The sequence below is a fragment of the Cydia strobilella genome, chromosome 26 (assembly GCF_947568885.1).
Source record: "Cydia strobilella chromosome 26, ilCydStro3.1, whole genome shotgun sequence".
Lineage (NCBI taxonomy): Eukaryota > Metazoa > Arthropoda > Insecta > Lepidoptera > Tortricidae > Cydia > Cydia strobilella.
The window spans coordinates 5,794,931-5,818,296 of record NC_086066.1 but is presented as its reverse complement, the minus strand read 5'-3'; the positions used below and the strand labels follow the sequence as shown (position 1 = coordinate 5,818,296).

The 23,366-nt window shown below is 38.0% G+C and overlaps 1 protein-coding gene across 3 annotated transcripts in view; it reads left to right on the top strand.

Annotated features, from left to right (window-relative positions):
• Window positions 1-23,366, top strand: part of LOC134753250 (la-related protein 1) — a 96,357-nt gene that overhangs the window by 29,069 nt on the left and 43,922 nt on the right. For 2 of the 3 annotated variants that reach the window (XM_063689075.1, XM_063689076.1), the window contains exons 2-3: window positions 7,306-7,435; window positions 7,951-8,018. In XM_063689075.1, the coding sequence (XP_063545145.1) occupies window positions 7,306-7,435; window positions 7,951-8,018 (198 nt within the window). Of the gene's footprint in view, window positions 1-7,305; window positions 7,436-7,950; window positions 8,019-15,052; window positions 15,187-23,366 lie in introns of those variants that run through there. The other variant, XM_063689077.1, reaches the window with a different exon arrangement.

The following is a 23,366-nucleotide window of genomic DNA, read 5'->3' as shown; positions in this document are numbered from 1 at the left end:
TAGTGGCGCCCTCTGAACGAGAATCAAATTTTCTTGATTTTCGAGGCACCTTTTTTTCCTTATACTGTAAACATCTATTACGAAGTTATATCTATCTTTGGCGAAACTAACCGAAATAGTCGAAATGCGCAGGATCTCCTGCCACAGGTATTGTATACCTACTAGGAGATCTTTACCATTGTAAAATAACCTGTATGTTTTAAAAGAAATAAAAAAAAATCATTTTTTTTTTCACTTATGTTTTTATGATCAATAGCAGTTCCACTTCACAGTGGGAGCAAATGGCGGAGTTACTTTAAAAATAACTATTAATTTTTTTTTCATAGGTCATAGTATTTATTCATGAACAATACAGGATTGTGTTTGAAAATACATGAAAAGAGGGAAAAAAAAGGCAACAAAGATCTTATCAAATATACAACTAGACACAAATATCAATCTAAAATTTACACACACACTTAATAATAGTAATTGTAGTATGTGTGTTTGTGTTTAATAGTCTCCATATTTAGCTCTTTGCACTACCTGTTGACTTTTGTATGAGTTCTACATTTCCTGCTACCCAAAGGTTGTCTGGAAGAGATCGCTTTTTAGCGATAAGACCGCCTGTTGTTACCTGGTTCCATTTTTTTCTTTAAATATTTTTTTGTAGTTTTACATGTTTGTAAAATGTATCATTTTGGTGCAATAAAGAATATTTACTTACTTACTTACTTACACATAAAACTAAACAAAAACAAGTAAATCAACACTTGAGGCTAAACAAAATCGAACACTTCATCTATAGTATAAAAACAGCTTCTCAATAGAAACTGTTTAATTTGTGTTTACTAACTTTTAAGAACTAAATATTATGACACAGGTCAAAAATACAGAAATACAATGTCAAAAATTATACAAATATTAATAAATACCTAAAATCTAAAAAAAATCTACATTCAATTTCATCAACAATAACTATACCTAATATATTTTAATATAAAAAACACACAAACACACACACACACACACACACACACACACACACACACACACGCACACACACACTAATACAAAAAACTATTAAATTAAGAATTTGAAAAACCCGCTACGCTAATCATAAGATTTTAAATCATTTTGTGCCAAAATGAGGGCTATCGTTTTTTTGCTCACCAGTTGGCGCCTCTGTTGATGGTGGTCCAAAAGACTAAAGAACAGCTGTCAGTCATTGAAGTGACAAGTGACATTTCGAACTATGGAAAAGACCACCATCTACACTAGCGCCCCTAGCGGCGAATTCATACGCGTTAGCCGTCATTGCCTTACATCATTTTAGGAAAAGAGCTGATACTCTTCAAACTGCTGGATCGATTTTTATGAAACATAGATTCTCTAAAACTTCCCGATTCGCACTACTAAACTGCGGAATGAATTGTCGCCTGCGATATTTCCGTACCGATACAATCCAATTTCAAACCTTCAAGAACCTCTTGCAGGTGTCCATGGCAGGCGATCAGTCAGCTCGTTTGCCTCCTATATCATACAAAAACCAGCAACTTACAATTAGATACTGACCTGGTTGAAAATGGGACCATAAAATATACTAAAGGGCCACGGGCGTAGCTAGAGGATATGGCGCCCGGGGCAGTCAGCTGCTGCTGCCTTTTGCCCATTTTGGCGCCCGCCCTTGGATGGCGCCCGGGGCACTTGCTTGAGCGTCGGCGTCTTGTCAGCGCTATGAAAAATGGCGTCGCGGCGCAGTTGCGCCAACGTTGCGTCTAGCAGCAGCCATAGAGCCAGATGGCCTACCGCGAACCAAGTTCGACGTGTTGCCTCTCTGTCGCACTTGTAAATTCGTACGTAAGTGTGACAGGGAGGCAACACGTAGAACGTGGTTCGCGGTAGGCCATCAGTTAACTAGACGCCGACGCTCGGAAGACGCTAGTTTGGCTGTGGGGTGGTATCTAAGTATACTTTGATGTATTTGATGACTTGCATTATTCATAATTTGCCTACTCAATATTTATAACCTATATTGTTTCCGTCGCAATTTCACAGATGACCGACTGTAAGTGCGAGCGAGACAGCAAACGAAAGCGGTATTCTGTCCCGTTTCAGCAGTAAAAAACGCTATAGGAGTCTTAGGTTTTTGTGCGAGCAGTCTAGGGCCATGAGATCGGCGATAAGAATCAAGTGACATTGACATTTAAATATCGCGATAGAAATGCATTCCTTTTGAGATTTGCGTAAGACTTATGAATATAATTATCTATAAAACAGTTCTGATAATGGTTATGTATTGAAAGACAAAGCACAGCCGAAGATACAACCTTGATTCAGCACATTCACTGCGAGAGCGATTCGCTAGGCGGGTTTTCTAGTTGCTCCACTCGTTTAGCACAGGCTCATAGCTCATAGTTGATCCACCCTGATGGCTCTTCTACACGATGGCCCAGCGTAGGCCAGTCCAAGGGACGCATTTATGCGTTAGAGGGAGCAAGTGATATTGCTATCTCCACCGCATAGCTGCGTTCCTTGGACTGGCCTACGCTGGGCCATTGTGTAGAGGAGTCATTAAGGCACAAGTTGGAATCCGACCGCAGACGACAGTAGCAGACTACGTGTCGTCGCGTTAACGTCGTGGCGTCATTAGACGTGCGCGCTGGTCGAAAAAAATCATGCGGCGGCGCGCCACGAAAAAAATCACGATTCACGATTTTTCAACTTTGCAATATTATATATAGTCGTCCATGTCGTGTCCGACAACGGCGACTTTTACAAACTCCTCTGATGAGCACGTATATGGCTCGCAAAACCGAACTTTGTTTTAAATATCCGGTCGCACTGTGTACAATAAAGCTTCCCTTGTTCATTATAAGTATATGCGTAGGACGGCTTAGGTCGAGACTTCCGTTGAAGGCGCTTTTGGTCCAGGTGTTCAAGTCGAGCTTCTTCGAAAGTAGCTACACCTTCTCTTACCTTATTGCGCCATTCCGGTCTCTTAACCGCAAGCTCCTCCCAACGCTCAGATGGGATAATATAATATTAATTATTGCAATATTAAGACGTATAATAAAAAACTACGCTTAAACAAAATAACTTTATTAAGTAAACTGAAAAGATGACTCAATCACTTTTCTTGACAGAAATATTTTGTTTGCAATTTTTATAATTGTCGTGCACAAAAATTAATTTGTTCACCCTAAATGGACTAAGCCGGAATCTTTTAGCTATAAAAATCCAGCAACCAAAAACACTCATTCGCGTCTCTGTCTCGGCGCGAATTTTAAACTACCGGCGGCGGCGGCGGCGCTCCTCCACTCCTTATGGCGGCGGCGCGCACATCTAGGCGTCATGCCGCTATGTTCCAATTGCACCCGACTGCAGAACCGCAGCGTCGTAGGCTTGCACCCGACTGCAGAACCGCAGCGTCGTAGGCGTAGGCATGCAGTTGGTTCCGTTCCGAGTGAGAGAGGCACCAGTGATCTGCAGCCGTGGGACTGTGTCGTCTGCCGCTCGCCGACAAGTCGCTAACTTCCTGTCGCTAACTGTAGTTACCATTTGTAAATGATATTTCATAGAAATACGTCGTCTGCGGTCGGGTTCCCACTTGTACCCAGGGACCGGCCCGCTATCCCTTATCGGGGTTTTATAAGGGTATTATAAATAAATAATAATAATAAAATAAAAAAATAAAAAGCTTTTATTTCAGGCATTTACCCATATTGCGTACAAAATTAAATACTACTTAAGAACTAATTGACACTGTAAAGGGGTGCCAGTCATGTTAAAAATAAGTCTAAATCTAGGTTCAGTCATTTTCTGTTCTGATCCATGTGAACAGAAATCCAGCGCTTAAACACCGGACTCCTTATATCGTCAGAAACAGCCACAAGTATTTTGTTGTCGGAACAGCGCAGTCTCCTCCAGAACGAGGCAACGCGGGATCTAATTATCGCGAAAAAGTCGGGGACCCCCGCGTCCACGAACATGCCCGACGCGCTGCAGCACCGCGGCAGCCGCATAAGAGCTCGGAACGCGTCATTGTATTGCATAAGGCTTAACTCACCATACCCTTTGCCAGTCGAAACCCTTTGTTTTGCTTTTAAAAACCCTTATATAAAGCTACCACATTTGAGTAATCGGTAGCCCAAATACCCTTACAAAACCCTTATCATCCGCTCAGCAACACCTTGCATATTGCTTATAAGGGTTAGCCTTATAAAGGGCTTCCCTTTTAGCATATAAGCGTGCTAATTTAAGTCGTCTACCTTGTTCATAAAGCACACATTAGTTCAAATCCGAGCGATCGTCGGCGGCGACGGCGGCGTTCTTTGACTAGGCACGTATTTTCTTTCCTTTTCATACACTACCGTAGATATATACTAATCCTGTCTCTTTCACGCAAAGGGAAACCTTTATAAAAAGCGCTTAAAGATAAGGGTAACCCTTATTAAGAGCTAGCCTTATTTTTGGTTAGCTTTTCGGTAAGGGTTAGTCAAAGGTAAGGGTATGAATGGGCTTGCAGTTCAAAAGGGAAAGTCTTTCAATGTGTTAGCCGTGTTTAAGTGTCGCCCATTGAAAGGGTTTTATCGCGGAAAGGGTTGTCCGGTCCCTGCTTGTACCTATGTGCGTCATCGGGGAAAAATAACACCCAGAAAATCGCTTTCTTTATGGCTACACCGAGATAGTACAGTCATTTCGGTCTACATTGATAAAAAATCAAGATGGTTGCCGCTTTTTGCCCAATATTAAACAGGTCAACGACTTGTTAAGTTGTTACATGGGCGTTTATTGTAAAGGATTAATATGTTCGTGATGTAATTTGATATTTACTGCGTGTTTCTGACACATTAGTTATCTGACAGTGACAGCTGTCAAATGGTATGAATATTACCCCCACCACCCACCAGCACCACGCATAACGCGCGTGCGATAGAGATAGGAACGGGCGGGTCAATTGAAATTCCTTTCTTTAAAGTTTGCCTCAGAACGTCAGCATAACGTCACCGTAATTAAGTTTTTTTAACAAAATAGCTCAACTCCTTACAAAGCAGTAGTCAAGCGAATCTAGATCTCATTTATTAAGACACTTCTGTTTTTTTATTCCGTAGACTAAAATGACATTTCATGTGGTACTAAGAAATGTCATCTCATACACATGAAACGTCATTTTAGTCTACGGAATAAAAAGCAGACCTTACATGAACTTATTTGGCTGTAGAACTGGAAATCACAAATCGATACACAGGTGGCAGTGTGTATGGTGCAAGGAAAACATGGTAGCGATTTTGGAGACATACAGTCGCCATCAGATATATCGGGGCGGCCAAGGCGCTCATAAATATCTGAACACGAATCTATTGTCAAGGCGTTAGAGTGCGTGTTCAGATATTTTAAGCACCACGGCCGCTCCGATATATTAAATGGCAAATGTACTTGTAGTTAGTTCCTAAAATTATCCCAGCTTTTACCTCAGCCCTCGTACCACACGCAAAACCACTTTTTTGATAAAGTAAAGCGAACAGGTTTGCTAAAACTCGATTTCGGTGCAGCTATAATAATTGTCCTGAAGTATGAATCTGCATCGAATTGCCGAAACTTGTTGTGATAGTTCTCTGCTTGCAATATAGAGGGCGTTGCTTGTTCATTACTGTCTATACTGTCACTAGCGGTAAGGCGGTAGTCCCAATCGAAACTTGAATACATAATGTATGGAAATAAACACGTGCTTTTCGTAGGTATCTGTGTATCTGTCATCATCTAGGGCCTGACACTCTTTGATAGAAAAAGATAGTCTTATTGCGACTCCTATAAGAGGAAAGAGAAAATAGTGCCATGCTTTGTCCTTATCACCGACCGGGAGGCATCATAGTTAGGCGATGGCGAAATACCGAAATTTATAAGAGTGAAAGAGAAAAAATCCTACGCTGCCCAAATTTTATATGAATATTCTTTCTCTTACCCCCGGTCGCTCGGTGGCGCGTCTATAACTACTTGTATATACTATGTCAATGGTCATCATAGTATTTTTTTTTCTTTTCATTTGTCGTTTGTTGATGTATGATTGTCATTTGTCATCTTGGGTAAGCCCTCTGGTGTGTGAGCGAAGCAGCGATATGGACGTCTATAGCGATGTCCCGCTCGCAATCAACTCTCCGCGCCTACAGTTTTTGAATTTCGCGCCGCAAATCTCAGAACAAAAAAGAAAACGATGTTTCATAAAGAGCTGATTTTCTAAAGTAAAAAATATAGTATTGTTCAAATCTAATAAAGATAAGGAAAAACACTTGGCAAGGAAAAGCTCTACTTGGAACTATTAATGCATTATCCATTATGATTATATGATTCACAATTGGTTCGCAGCAAGTTATACTAATGAATTATAAAACTTAAAGCCCCCTCCACACTCGTGCGCGATTCGCGGCGCGAAGCCGCGAACGCGAGTGTGGAGTCTAGTTCGCTAATCAGCTAAATCGACTCCAAACAGTCTAGAGCGGGCTTAACAAGATGAGCGTCACGTTCCCATCTTTGTGATTTGTGGCGTTCTCAGGAAAAGGTATAATATATAACTTTGACGGTTATCGAAAGCGATATATTACTCGTAATACTTTGCCCGAAAAGGACTAATTTTAGCGATCGGATACTCTGTGAACTGGGGCCCATTTTCTCGAACGGTTAATATTAATGTGTTGCCATAGTAACCCATATGACTTGGCAGTTGTGGACTAATTGTTGATTGATTGATAATTTTAGTCTAATACCGTTCGTGAAATGGGCACCTGTCAGCAAATTATTATGAGTAAACAGTACTCACGGTCCTGATTTTAGCCTCACTTTACCAGACAGAGCTGTCCAGGGTCCACTAGCTCTCTCTGCTAGTCTAGTACTTCTAGTAGTTAGCTAGTATTACTTACTTGCAGAATATTTGGCAATATTCTGTAAGTAAGTAATACTAGCTAACTACTCATACAGCAAATAGCTGCTGCCTATATACTTTTGCAGGACCCTTGACTTCCAAAATATTCCAAATCTGCTACCAGTGCTTATGCTTAACTGATTATGAAATACGCATTTTCACAAAAACAGTCAAAATATTATTGTAATAAGGGCCATCGTTTTTTCGCTCACCAGTTGGCGCCACTGTTGATGGTGGTCTAAAAAACAGCTGTCAGTCATTGTTATTAAACAAGTGACAAGTGACATTTGACATTTCGAACTTTGCGAAGACCACCATCTACACTAGCACCCCTAGCGGCGAATTCATACGCGTTAGCCCTCATTGTAATCTGGTGTACGTTTATTTAACCATCTTTTTCTCAACAGGTCCGAGGAGGCAGCACCGGAGTCCCGCCGCCGGCGCCTCCGGCGTTAGAAGAGAAAAGGTCACCGCTGCAGCCCCAGCAGCAGGGCAGGGCGCAGCCCCCGCCGCAACCGGCGCCGATTGTGCAACCAGGTAACCTATGGGCATCATAGATATGCGCTTAATCTATTGGACCGCCTCTTAAGGCCTGCACTCACGCGTTAATCATTACTACTTTCATAGCAGCAGGACAGTGCGCATCCGGCGCCGGATGTTCAGCCAGGTAACCTATGGGTACTTGGGCAGTATATTGGATCGACTGTTAGTGCCTGTACTCCCGCGAGTCACACGCTAGAGGTCGCCGCGACTTCACGGTAAATCGCGGAAGCGAATAATCTCCCACTTGCCTGACGCTCGCGCGGTCTCTGAATTCTCCAACGTCCAACAGATGGCATCACTAGCCACTTCCCATAGAACCTGTGGGACTTCTATGAAGCGCCCAAACACTATAGATAGGGTTTAGAGCTGTATACGGCGCTAACAAAAATTCGAATGTCAAGACTTCGCCTTCAGGCCTGGACTCCTACATTCGTGCGCGAACTGTGGTTACCTTTTTCCAACTCGCAACTTTTCTGTTTCGTGTTGTAACAACTGCGTATTGTCAACAGAACCAGTGCTGGCGCCACCCAAGCCTGCCATCGTGAAGGCGCCCAAGATACCGAAGGTCAACCAAAAGGTAAGCCACAGTCTGCAGCTCATGCTCACTATTCCTCTAGACTTTGTGCGCGAACTAATATGTACCTGACGGGCAGGAGTTACTCTCTCGAGACCAAAAAGATCCTGCAGCCGTTTGAACTTGCAGACCTAGGCCGAAAACAGTAATTGTTGCGATTACATTAGATCATGGTCGCAGTGGTACTAAAAGGAGCATATTAGAGACCCCACCACACCCAGTTTTTTTTTTGTTAATGATGAATAGGCAGGCGTTTGACCACGATCCCACCTGATGGTAAGTGATGATGCGGTCTACGGTGGAGAACGCTTACCTATGAGATACCTATTAACTCTTGCCTTGAAAAGCCCCAGATTGTACTCATGCGGAAACACAGACTCGGGCAGGGCGTCAACTCTATGGCTGCTGCTCGTGCTCGACGCTACGTTGGCGCAACTGCGCGGCGACACCATTTTCCATAGCGCTGACAAGACACCGACAAAAGACGCTAGTGTGTCTCTCTTATAGCCCCGAACAAGAGAAACGAATAAAATAGGACAAAAACTCGACACAGACCCTCCCTCTCGAAATTCATCTAACTTCGTTTTCGAATACGTATCTGAAGGGTTAAAATCTTTTCCATTGTATTCATACGACACACTCGTATGTAAGTTTAATGCTTGTTATTTTAATTGGTTTCTCGTATCATTGATTTGAACGCGTGAAATCTACATATAGAAAACGAATGAGACTTAAATCTTTAAACTATACGCCGATATACTTCTTATTTCTAGAACAATAAAGCTTGAATGCTGTGAATGATGAAACTAACTTGAGTAGTGGGTTTTAATAAAATAGTACAGTTGAGTTTTTAAATATGTACCTATATATTTTTTCACATTATTGCAATAGATTTTTTAATACAGTTGCTCAAAAAGTGCTACTTTACGTAGCTGTTTAGCGTGCGGAAAGTTGGTTTTCGCGAACTAGTGCTTTTCTGTTTTCTATTTTTTTTTAAATTTATACTTGTTCCAATTCATGACTACTTACTTATTGATGAGTGTTAATATTAGTTTCCTTTAAACGTCGTAATCAACATAAAAACCTACTGTTAATGTAAGAACACGATAAATATACTTATTTCATAATTTATTACTTTATTTTTTAATATTGAATATTGAAAAACCGTTCTTAATAAGTTGTCTGAATGGAACGGAATAGCTATGAAAGCTAGAGGTAGGAATAGCTGCCGAAACGCCTGTCAAAGAAGAGGCGTTGTTTCTTACTGCAAGCATGTTTTAAGTTTCCAAAGGCAACATTCGATATTGCTGTTTTTAGGGTTCCGTACCCAAAGGGTAAAATTGGGACCCTATTACTAAGACTCCACTGTCCGTCTGTCTGTCTTTCTGTCTGTCTGTCTGTCTGTCTGATACCGTGATAGCTAGACCGTTGAAATTTTCACAGATGATGTGTTTCTGTTGCTATAACAACAAATACTAAAAAGTACAGAACCCTCGGTGGGCGAGTTCGACTCGCACTTGGCCGGTTTATTTATAAATATACGGTACACAAATAATCGTAAATAACGATATTTAGGTAATAATAGTACAATGTTTTATATTTACAATTGTTTCTGTCTTATAGAACATGCATTTGAAGAAAAAAAAAATTCATTGAAGTGGGTTCAATAATAATAACACAATCCATTCTAGTCGAATGAAAGCTAAAAAAAATATTTATAATGTCAAGAATTTTCACTGCGAAAGTTCCTTACTTGTTGTTTTTATTATTTTTTCGCAACTGTATTAAGAGGCCGGTGTCGATTTTAGTCGCAAAAATGTAAAATTGATAGATTTAGTCGGTGAAATTGTACACCTTTTGTGACCTAATTGAAAAAACAAGTACTGGTTTCTATTAGCACGTCTTCTTATCTTACCTTTTATCAGATCAATTTTTTGAAAACAGACTGACTAAATTAGTAATGTTTGCTTTTCTGGTGGACGTTTAGGTAAACGCGCGTAAATCACTGATTTTGTCGCTCTTATTTGTAAATTTCGTAAAGTTTGGACGGCTAAACATGGTAATTTTGTATTACACATATCCTATACTTGACGTTTATCAGACTACATTTTTATTATTATGACTTTGACGTACCTATAGTGTAAATGAAAGTTAGACGAAATCAATTTTCTCCAGAAATTACTTCAAAACAAATGACAATTTCTCTGAATATCGACTTAATTTCAACGTAATTTTGATACTTAAACAATCTACAACATCTGCTGAAACTATTCTTATACATCAATTTGTATAGTTTACCACCATAAATTTTTGATGATTTTTTAAAAACTGCCCCTTCTTTTCATATGTTACCGGTGGCGCACGCTTGCGACCTCATTATTAAAAGGCAAGATGAGAACACGTGCTAATAGAAACCAATACTTGTTATTTAGATATTACGTAACAAAACGTGTATAATTTCAACGACTAAATCTATCAATTTTAAATTTTTGCTCCAAAATCGACTACGGCCTCTTAATAAAAAACGTCTTTCGATACACGTGCGGAAATGTCATTCATGAGCAGGATATCTCGGTACTCGTGGGGTAGTGACATACTTTCCGCACTAGCATCGAAATGTACTATTTTAAAAACTGTTAAAGTTAACCCTCAACTTCACACTTGATCGCTTCAGACAGGCAGGTGAAAGGTATTATAATTAATACAATTAACGAGCCGGCTGGCCCGTTTTCGATGCTATTTGTGCAAAACATCCTCGTTGCGAGACAAATCGTTTCCGTCGTTAGTTGCTATCGGGTAACCGGTTCGATTCCGAGCGAATTTTGTAATTAATGGGCAAGTGACAAAAATTGAAATAGTGAAGTGAAAAGAAATTGAAAGTTCGAGTGATTACACAAATATTATAAATCTAAAATAAATGTCCTTACATGTCGTCCATATGTTTTTTTTTTTTGTATATGTCATATATGTGTGTGTATGTAGGACCCACAGAAAACCGATATCTGAACACGCACTCTAACGCCTTGACAACAGAGGCGTGTTCAGATATTTGTGAGGCCGCTCCGATATATCTAATGGCGACTGTACAAAATTGAAAATACCTACTAGAAGGTCTCAAGTTCTCAACCCCCTAGTAACATGTACCAACGATTTTTTTTTTATATTGGATGGGACAATGTGAAAACGTTCTAACACGTCTAAGAACAAATTAAGTTATTTTCTATGAAAATATATTAATTTGTGTTTTTTCAAGTAGACACACTACTATTTATATTGATATTTATTTCAGTTCTAACACGTACCACGAGTTAACACTTGACGTTTACGTTAGCGTCTGCGTAAACTCGATCTCAGTCCATCTCGCTCTCACACTGATATATTGGTGCGATAGAGAGGGAATGCGATCGAGTCAAGGGCCTGACACTCTTTGATAGAGAAAGATAGTCTTATTGCGATGCATATAAGAGGAAAGAGAAAATAGTGCCATGCTTTGTCTTTATCACCGACCGGACAATTTTTCATGGTCGGGTTATGGCATCATAGTCAAATACCGATACCGAAATACCGAAATTTATAAGTGAAAGAGAAAAAGGATTATGCTGCCATACATGAAACTGTCAATACATGAATATGTCTTTCTCTTACCCCTGGTCGCTCGGTTTCATGTCTATAACTACTTGTATAAGTTGTATATACTACTAGCTTTTGCCCGCGACTTCGTCTGCGTGGACTTAGTAACGGTAGCTAAAGTAAGTATAGCGCCTGGAAAAATTCTCATAGCAATCATTCAATTTGAGCATATTATGCACACAAATTAGCAGGCACTTCATTAATTATCTCAATTCCACCCAGCTTTTTATTTTCTTAAGGGATGATTTTCGGGATAAAAACTATGCTATGTCCTTCTCAGGGACTCAACCTATCTCTATGCCAAATAGCATCTAAATCGATTCAGCGGTTTAAGCGTAAAGAGGGAACACACAGACAGACAGACAGACAGACTTTCGCATTTATAATATGAGTATGGATGTCTATGGATCGAGTTCACGCAGACGCTAACGTAGATGTAAAATGCCAACTCGTGGTAGCCTTGCTGGTCTGATAAACATTGCTCACAGCAACTGTGGAATATGGCCGATACGTGTCAATTGTTACCGAATAGTGATGGGACTCGCTCGAGCGATTTTTTACGATATTTTTTATCGATTTCGTTCTTTGGGAAATTGTAAACTTTTTTTAGGGTTGGGTAGGGTAAAAACGGGACTCTGTTAATAAGACTCCACTGTCTGCCGTCTGTCTGCACCAGGCTGTACCTCATGAACCGTGATAGCTAGACAATTGAAATTTTCACAGATTATATATTTCTGTTGCCGCTATAACAACAAATACTAAAATGTACGGAACCCTCGGTGGAACCCTTGTTCGGTTTTATACAATACAATACAATTATTCTTTATTGCTCACTAATATAAAAAAGGACATGACATACAATTTAAGCACTTAAACTATGACTATGTTTTATGTTAAGTGAATCAATTGTAAATTGAACGTTTTGATAAGTTCAATGAACTCTTCTTTTTTAGGGTTCCGTACCCAAAGGGTAAAAACGGGACCCTATTACTAAGACTCCGCTGTCCGTCTGTCTGTCTGTCTGTCACCAGGCTGTATCTCATGAACCGTGATAGCTAGATAGTTGAAATTTTCACAGATGATGTATTTCTGTTGCCGCTATAACAACAAATACTAAAAACAGAATAAAATAGAGATTTAAGTGGGGCTCCCATACAACAAACGTGATTTTTGACCGAAGTTAAGCAACATCAGTACTTGGATGGGTGACCGTTTTTATAGTTAATGGTACGGAACCCTTCGTGTGTGAGTCCGACTCGCACTTGGCCGGTTTTTTTATATGAGTCACGCTTATTGAACATTTTTTTGGGAACTTGGAAAAAGTTGTGTTGGAAGTAACGAAATGGTTCGAGAAACATTTTTGAATTCATTACGATTGAAGAACGAATAGTATTACTTATAATTAAATAATATTAAAAATAATTGCTGCCGGCAGATTTACCATTAAAAAGTAATTGCGTATAGATTTATCAATAAATTATTTTTAATTAAACGCATAATGATACCGAAGTGGGCGAAGTGCAGTTAAGGAACTTGGTGATACATGCCAAAAGATATTTTAATGACTAATTATATGTTTTTTTACGATCGCTGTGTTAAGGCTGGCGTCCACTAGACTCGCCGAGGCGAATCGAATCAAATCGCAATAATTCGCCTCCTATATTTTCTAATGCAACTGCGTCCATTGACGGGCGCGCCGCGGCTCTTGTCAATGGACGCAGTGAGTCTAGTGGACGCCAGCTTTTATAACGACATCTACGAATTTTATTTATTTGACGCAAGTTATTTAGCAACTTCAACTTTTAATTTGTTTTTTAAGAGAAAACTCATCAAGCTAATAGTATCATAATTAATACTTGTACTTATGACAGTTCAATTAAATTCTAAGTTATTCAATAAAACCAACTTACTCTTAATATTACAGAAATATTTATAGTTATTGATAAAACAATAATGAGAATTCACATTTTATCTTATTTTTTGGGTCCTGGTAAATTATTTAGTAGCGACCTCTGCAAAGTTCTCTGTTCAAAATGTTGAAATACTTCAAATTTCATTTCATGGTGTATATTTTTGTAATAATCACAAATATTTACTTATAACAATAATAACTAATACTTCAGTATCACTAAGGCCATAAATGATAAAAAAAAAAACAGTATCACTACTTAGTATAAAACAAAGTCGCTTCCTGCTGCTGTCCCTATGCTTAGATCTTTAAAACTACCCAACGGATTATGATGCGGTTTTTTTTTAATAGATAGAGTGATTCAAGCGGAAGGTTTATATGTATAATACATCAGCATTTCACTCATGCGAAGCCGGGGCGGGTCGCTAGTTTATCTATATAAAGCAATGTCTATTATTGCCTAAATGCTCTTAGTAGTTTTTATTTAAGACAATTCCGATATGTAAATTGTGAACGTTTGTTCGTATTTTCTATACTAAAGAGTTCTTCTTTACTGTAAAACTAATTCACTGTGAAAATTCACTTAGAGATTGCAAGTTAAGTGTTAAAGATAGTTTATCAGCTATATATTACGTCATACTTGCATATCTGCAAAGGTTACAATTACTATAAATAAGGGTATCACATAACATCATATAAAAAAATTTTTTTTTTCGATTTCATACAATGTTGAAAAAATTCAAAGTATAATAACGTATAATAGGATTAATAGGGATCGGATTAGGAGGTTAAAAACGCAATTAGTTTACGTATTTACTCGTCATATACAAATCGGTTTCAACCAATGAAGTATATTAAAACGGGTCACTCACGTATTTAGGTCGAAGATTGATCAACATTTTCGCTTTCCAGGTTTTTTGATTAACTGAACACTTCAAAGATTAAAATAATCGCTTAGAAAGTCTACAAAAAATAGGTCGTACTTATAATATAAAATTTAAGAAAATCTTAATAAAAAATTTCACTTGTATGGCTTTTTTATATTGTATGAATTTACGGAACCGTCCATTATGCGTGGCCCGACACGCCCGATTTTTATTTTTCCGAAACTAAGCCATTTTCTACGCGACCTCTAAGTAGTCTCTGTGCTATTAATCACACAACATAAACATACAAATCATCAGACATACAAATACATGATGGATCTCATCGGTAAGTACCAAATTACCAGCTGGCTAACCATCAGATTCAATTGGTAGGTAAATAGCTGAAAATAATACTATTATTTAAATTACATTCGTTTCTTGAGAGATATAATGCGTCTCTTTTAGCTTTTTTCTCGTCCCGATTATATTATCCCTATTACTTCAGTACAAGTAACATAAACAAGACGCGGTTATATTAAAATAAACCGGTAATCCTTAAGTTTTCGTTAAACCAGTCGTCGTGTCACATCACTACTAGTCGAGCGCCCAGCGCCACAACAGACGGTCGCGCCGCGCGCCATTTGAATTATCCAAATTCTAATTCTTTTAAAAAACAAACAGTTCTATTTTCAAATCCGTCGCGTCCGAAGTTTGGGTGTGTTATAGTGCACGCATTGGGATCCAGATTTGTTTTTGTGTTGTGTTTGTGAGTTTTATAGCAATATTAGTTCTGGTGACACAAATTGGATGGCAGTTTCATGGTTTTTAAATGCGCAGTGCTGAGTTTTCATCAATATCCTTACGAAATGCGATAGAAGTTACGGTCGAGGTGTTTTATGCTGTGTTCTCTGGCGTGAAAAATATTTATCACTTCAGCAGCTCGTACAAGCCTACTTTCGTCACTCCCCGGAGTGAAGAAAGTGCGACTTTCCTCACTCCAGGGAGTGAAACAAAGTAGCTATTTAATTTAGTGAAGGCCATGAACTGCCTTGAACTTCGGGGTCTATTACAAATTCGAAATACATTTTAACCTTTAATATGTTCTCACTACTGAGGTGAAAAATTATATGTATCACACGAGAGCAAAGTTATTTTACATCTCGTGTTTTTGAGTCCCTCGCTACGGTCAAGATTCTAACTTAGAATCACTCGCTTCATTCGTGATTCAATTATAGGATCTTTCGCTTTCTCGGGACTCAAAATCAACACTCGCAAGAAAAACCAACTTTCCTCTCTTGTTGCACAAATAACTATTTTAATCTGGAATTCTCGATCTGGCTTCGGCGGAGCGATATGTCGCTTCGTTATATTTGTTTTTATTTTAATTGTGACACTAGCAGTGCTCGCGGCTTCGCTTGTGTAGCCAATAAATACCCTTTTGAGTTGTAATAAAAAAAAGCAAATTAATCTTTAAAACAGAGTGTTTAGATATTAGTGAATACCTTGGCCGCTCCGATTTATCTGATAGCGACTGTATGTTCACATGCTAGGTGAACCTCAATGCAAGTACAACCCATAGACATAGTATAGTAGTTATAGACATGAAACCGAGCGACCAGGGGTAAGAGAAAGACATATTCATGTATTGACAGGTTAATGTATGGCGGCATAATCTTTTTTCTCTTTCACTCTTATAAATTTCGGTATTTCGCCATCGCCTCCTACCTATGCTGCCATAACCCGATTATAAAAAAAAACCCGGTCGGTGATAAGGACAAAGCATGGCACTGTTTTCTCTTTCCTCTTATAGGAATCGCAATAAGACTATCTTTCTCTATCAAAGAGTGTCAGGCCCTTGGTACAACCAGTATTAATTACAGTATGTCACGTATTGACACAGGAACACATTAGTAGTAAAGTCGTAACTAGACTATCGGGTTAAACCAGACATTTGTAGTTAGATACGCTATCATGCATATACTTACACACTTACACAGCCGTCATAAATATCTGAATATGAATTATACTCATACAGATTTTGTGTTGTTATTCTGTCAAATCTGTCACGTCCAAGGGTACAGTTTGTTAGAGGAAATTGTTGATAAAACATCACGGTTTAAGAGGAATTCCCTCCCGCGGACGCTCCGGCTGTGGAATGAGCTCTGTCGAGCTTTCCTCAAGGGACTACAGCGTGGGGTTCTTCAAAAAGTAGTAGGGTCGGCAAAGTGCATGCAATACCCACGCTAATCTCCTCGTGTTTAGATATTCAGTATTCAGTCATTTATTGCCTTCATAGGTACATAATAAGGTAATAAATAAGAAATTTGATCAGCTATGAACCCTGTAAGGGCACTGCAACTTAATACTCACTAATTAACTACATTCTTACCTACGTAACTTACTAAGTAATAAATATTTGGCCTTAGTGAAGACTGCATCTAGATTAGAGTTTAACAAACGCCCGCCAGTCGGACTTTATTCTCGCTCGTTAATATAATTGCATATTTTCACGTGTAGTCATTAAAACGTAACGCTTCAGTACCTCTTACATCCGTCGGTAACGTAACACATATACACGGTGTTTCATGAGCCACTGAAAACCTAAAAACAGTTTATAATATTGTCTTCGGTTACCGCGATAGTTACTCATGAAATAAAACGCGTTTTTATCGCGTATATATATATATCTTTACTTGAAAATAATTGTAGTGTATAACCACGAATTAATAAACTAGTGGATGTGAAATGACTCCTATTTAGTATGAAAACCAGTGTCGCTAAACTCACACATTCATAGCCACGTTAAAATACGTCACACACTTACAAGATTGCTCTGATTCGTAGCAACTTTCCATACCAAAAAGTTATTACCGGTGGACATTTCTCGAACGAATATCAACTGTAGGCTACATGAGTGACGGTTTAAATTATAATGTCAAAGCTATATGACATACGACTCTTTCATTATCTCATTCATCTCACAAAAGCTCGCTCAACGTTCACCTAATACAACTACTCAACACCAGATGGCGTTATTTTATATAATTTTAAAATCACTTACTTAGCAGGCGAGAAAAGGGCTAAAAACCAGTATAAGTAAGGTCTAATTACGCATGGTTGGTTACGGATCTCACGGTCACGTTACACTGGTGTTTTCGAGACCTCTACACGCCTGCGAGTAGCTAACCGTTGGAACTTCTTTCCATTCGACGATATAGGGAGGGGACAGTGTAATCGGAGTGTTTTATCGATATTTGTGTGTTCAGTTAGGTATTAATATTTCATTACCGTATGTTTTAACACATTTAGATGATACTTTATTTATGATTATAATATAGGTAGTGATAATCGTGATTGTATGAAAAATTATATGTAGTACAGTACAACAAATATCTAACTAGAAATTTGTTTCTTATTAATTGACCAACTAGGTTGTTAATGTGAACATTAAATATATCTTAGTCAAACAGATAAAATCATAGTTCTTTAAAGGTCTATTAACTCGGTATTGCTGTTATTTTGTAATCACAAATCTGCAATTACTTACATAAGTAAGTATTCGTCTTTAACAATATATTTACTTGTAGCAGCATTTAAGGCCAATCTAGACGGGACAACCTGATTAAATTGTCAAATTAATTGTATGGTGTGAAAGCATACATGAAACTGGCTCATCGATCCCACTTGATTTGATTGTAAGATTGTGACCTATCAAATCAGGAAGGGGGGCGGCAAAATTCCAATATTTCACGCTAGTTTGCGTGGTACACTTTTTATTAATTAAGTGAGCCCGAATGTCACTAATAATTACTAAATTAGTAACTAAGTTTTAGGCGTGTGGACGCTAGATCAGATGTATGGCAATTTTATCCCCAGAAATCTTTCTCTAAGAAATGCTCCTAGCAAATGGTGCTATATTTTTGCGGAAACTAATTTTCTTGCCCAGTAGCATTGACCCATTTATTTTTAATATCGGCATCTTGTGTTAACCTACAATAATTAATAATAAAGAAATAGAAAATATAAAACGTTTATTCATGGCACATTGCATGCATTGTACGCATAAGTGCATTAAGTACCTAGTCTAATTATATTAACGATGAAAATATGATGGGTGTAAAAAACAAAAACGTATGTAAAGGAATACGAAGGTTTGAAAGGTTGCCATGAAATGACCCCGACTTAACTTAGTGCTTGATGACCAGAGCTGCCATATTTACTAAGACATTGATTATCCCAAATAATAATTAGAAACGTGTCTAAAATAATAATTTATTACCGAACTACCAAACATCAAACTTGAAATATCGTAACTTTAACTTTATCGATATAAATATCGACATTGCGCAGCATCTGAGTAGCGAAGTTATTTGACATTTAGGATAGCGAATATTCCAGATAAACGTAAAGAATAGTGACAAAGGATTGTGAACTCTAAGTTCTAACTGATAAAATATAGATTTACTTAACGAACATTCGTAAATAATGCAATAGAAACAGATTTTTCGTATTTATCGGATTATATTTAAATAAATAACCACCGGTGATAGGAAATACCTCCACGTGAAAGATTTTTTAAACCGCTGTGATTTCTGCAGCTTAATACTGCACAATACGGCATTTTAAATTTAATTATCAATTTTTGTTAGACGAGCGTACGTACGACGTGAATGTCATTCGAGCATGAAGTTTACACAACAACTGAGCATAGTCTGTGCATAAAGTGAGTCGGTCGCTACTAACTGTCGGATAGACGGGAACGCCCACTTGCCATCTCCATCCTACTCCGTGTGTATAACTAGCCTTATGAACCGATTTTGCATGTACAACCAGCCTTAAAGTTTGTAGTCTATGATTGTTTATTATTTTAATATGTGGGTATTTTTGCACTTTGTAATTTTTCCTCAGTCACCCGTTGACCACGAACGCTGTAAAGGGTTCGAAACGTCGGGATGTATTATAAATTCAATATACGCGATATAATCCGTTTTCATAGTTTTATTTCTAAAAACAGTTTGTTCAGAATCGACAGAAGAATCGATTGCGCTATATTTTAATGGGGGTAGTTTTTTTTTATATTTTTACATGCCCAGTCTACAAGTTTGTAATGCAACAATATCAATAACTAGCATTTGACACGTTATTTGTCAATGACCAACACCCTTAACTGGCCATTGGTAAACCTTATCTCGTTGCAGTAAGGTATGCAAATGGTCAGTTAACAGTGTTTACGATGGTAACTAGTAATTGTTTGACGTCACTAAAACGACGAAGCATCTTGTGTAGAATTACCAGTCGAATTGAATTGTTAAGAAAACTAAACAATGAATTTTTTTTTAAATATTTATCGGATTAAAGAATAAATACTCAAAATGAGTTTAAAAAAAAAAAAATCTGTTGGGGTGTCTCAGGTTTTCAGTGGCTCAAGTAACACCGTGTATAATCTACTCATTTTTGGCCGAAACTAAGGAAAAATGACTGATTTGCTTTGTATAAACCCTCGCGTAATACAAATAGTGGTTTGTGGAAGGCCTTCCTGCACAATGCTTATCAAGAACGGTGACACAAAACAAAATGGAACGCCATTTGATTTCATATCTTACCAATAAAAGACATAATAATATTGTCTTCGGTTACCGCGATAGTTACTTATGAAATAAAACTATGAAAACGGATTATATTGAATTTATAATACATCCCGACGTTCAATACACGACGTTCAATTCTATATACGCGATATAATCCGTTTTCATAGTTTTATATCAAAAGACATAATAGACAATAAAACATGCAAATAATGACCACACCTGAACGAAGATATTTGAGTTAATTTTGGACCATAGTTTCTGTACTATACTTGGATAGTTTAACGGTCATCATGATCATATCAGCCTTTTATCGCCTACTGCTGAGCATAGGCATACTATTACCTATTCTGTGGCATAGGCCTGTCTTCGAGTACGCCACTTGTCCCGGTCCTGAGCCAATCTGATCTAGAACCCAGGTAGCAAAGTGACGTCAGCGACGTACAAGTGACCTCATAATGACGTCATAATGACGTAACGGACGTCATAATGACGTCTAAATGCTACCTGGGAAGTGACCCGCAATCGTCCGAATGTCTTTCACCTCCACCCAACGAGCCAACTGTTTTACAGTAGTCGAGTTACAACTTCTAATGTGGTTAGCCGTAAGCTACACTTGACCTCCAAGGGGGTAAAAGAGATGAAAGTTTAGAACGAAGCGGTGAAGCTAGTGCAACATATGGGAACCTTTCAACCGTGACTAGACAAGCTTTGTGTATAAATAGTCCTGGCGTCCAACCAAACTCGCAAACATTCTATATTATTGGATACTGGTCTACAATCTACAATACAACAACGGGATTTAATATTATCATAAATGTAACAGAATAGAAGACCTAGTCCACATATTTATAGAATGCACTAGAGGCCAAGTCGAGCGGAAAAACATTTTAGGAGATATTTTGGACAGCGCATTATCCTTTAATAGCTTGCTTTCTCAACCGATATCAGAAGGTGCTGAGAAAATGTTTACAATTTCAATTATTTATTTCGAATCCAATTTTGATCCATATAGTGTTAGTAAGTATAACAAAACTTAAAATTAATTAAGGTTAGTGACATACAATTACAATTCACAAACACACACATAAATTATAAAATAAAATACAATAACGAATAAAATAAAATCTAGGCAATCTAGACACATACACATTATTAAAAATTTTTTTGAACTTATCTCTGAGGGTTAGTTACACACGTGAACTCCCCTATGAGGCTGGCATCGTCACCACAAGTGTACGGCCTCTATGAAAATTAGGAATAAAATAATAAAACAAAAATATCATAAATAGTCTTGATCGTTTACATAAATACTTCATTTTTTTGTTTATTGAAACTTTCTTGCAGCAATAAATAAAAAGTGGACTTAGGAGTAACAAGAACCTGCCGCGAAAAGCCTCAAAAATTTTGTATGATAAACTTCAACTCTCTAAAATCTTTTTGCGGAATGTCGTTTTAGAATGATAGCATAACTTCGATAGTATGCCAGCGGTTAGGCCCGTGTGACTCTTTAACAGACACTGTCATACTTTTTACAGAGACCATAGAGTAACTTATACTAGAGCGGTACTGTCATAGTAAATTTTGTAACCCCAGTAAATTCACTGCCATCTGTCGACACACCTTAAAACTAAAAATGAAGATTTATAAAAATACGATAGAATGTATTTTAAATATAGATAAATGATTTTTTTTATTTGCATTAATTATTTTTATGATTTTGACCCATGTTCTTTCACTGATATGCGTTAAAATTGTTAAATAACAAACGAAACCGTCAACGCCATCTATACGACTGTAGGTCAAAACTAGTAGCGCCCTCTGAACGAGAATCAAATTTTCTTCATTTTCGAGGCACGTTTTTTCCTTAGACTGTATCCATCTATTACGGAGTTATATCTATCTTTGCAGAGACATAGTTTCAACGCTGGTCAGTTAGTAGTTTAATACTATGCATAAACCTGTTAGCACTAATTCATACACAAGATTAATGATATGAACATTCGTCTATCAGATTTCGCAATACCTTATTGAAGGCCAATAAATTACTTACACATTACTTGTTGCGCAATTGTAATGGTTTAACTTTGATAATGTCGACCACCTGACAAAAGTAGCACGATTGCACACACGGGTTACGTACCCAAAGGGTAAAAACGGGACCCTATTACTAAGACTCCTCTGTCCGTCTGTCTGTCACCAGGCTGTATCACATGAACCGTGATAGCAAGACAGTAGAAACTTTTACAGATGATCTATTTCTGTTGCCGCTATAACAACAAATACCTACTAAAAAATACGAAACCCTCGGCGAGTCCGACTCGCACATGTCCGGTTTTTATATAAGTTTTATGAATAAGGGGGCTAGATCATATCCATCTGCGGTGGCAGAATGGTTCCATTTTTATCGCCTGTCACTTTCGCACTTACCTACGTACTTGTTAGAACGTGACAGGCATGGCGACAGGCAATAGAAATGCGACCGTGCTAAGCCCGCTGGTCTGCTATTCTCACCTGCACCAATCTTTTTCAATACAAGTTCATGTTCACTAAGTAACAGCTCTTATGCTACTCCATATTTGTGACATTTTCAACCAAAAGGTACCACATTGTCGCTTGTCAATAAGGTTAATTTTCAATTGAAGCTATATGAAAATAGCGCCTTATTGACAACCGACAATAAGTACCCTTTTGATTAAGAATAGCACATTTACGTTCATTCGGTTTCTAGAAGCAAAGATAGATATAACTCCGTAATAGATGGATACAGTCTAAGGAAAAAACGTGCCTCGAATATCAAGAAAATTTTATTCTCGTTCAGAGGGCGCTACTAGCTTTGGCCTACTGTCGTATAGATGGCGTTGACGGTTTCGTGTGTTATTTAACAATTTTAACGCGTATCAGTGAAAGAACATGGGTCAAAATCATAAAAATAATTAATGCAAATAAAATAAAAAACATTTATCCATATTTAAATACATTTTATCGTATTTTTATAAATCTCCATTTTTAATTTTAATGTGTGTCGACAGATGGCAGTGAATTTACTGGGGTTACAAAATTTACTATGACAGTACCGCTCTAGTATAAGTTACTATATGCTAGAAGTTTAGACATCACCGTAAAGAAGACCGGCAAACCGGCATTTAACATTTATTGCTGGGAAGATCGTCATAGGGCATGAACTCTCGTAATTAATGTCATTACCGGGTCTAACGTAATAATTACATTAATTATGTGTGTTTATTTAAGGTTCTGACGGAAGATCAGCGCTGCGATCTCCGCAGTATTTATGCTGAGTCAGCGCCTATTCTTTACCACAACACAGGACCATCTACTAATATAAAATACGTACATTGTT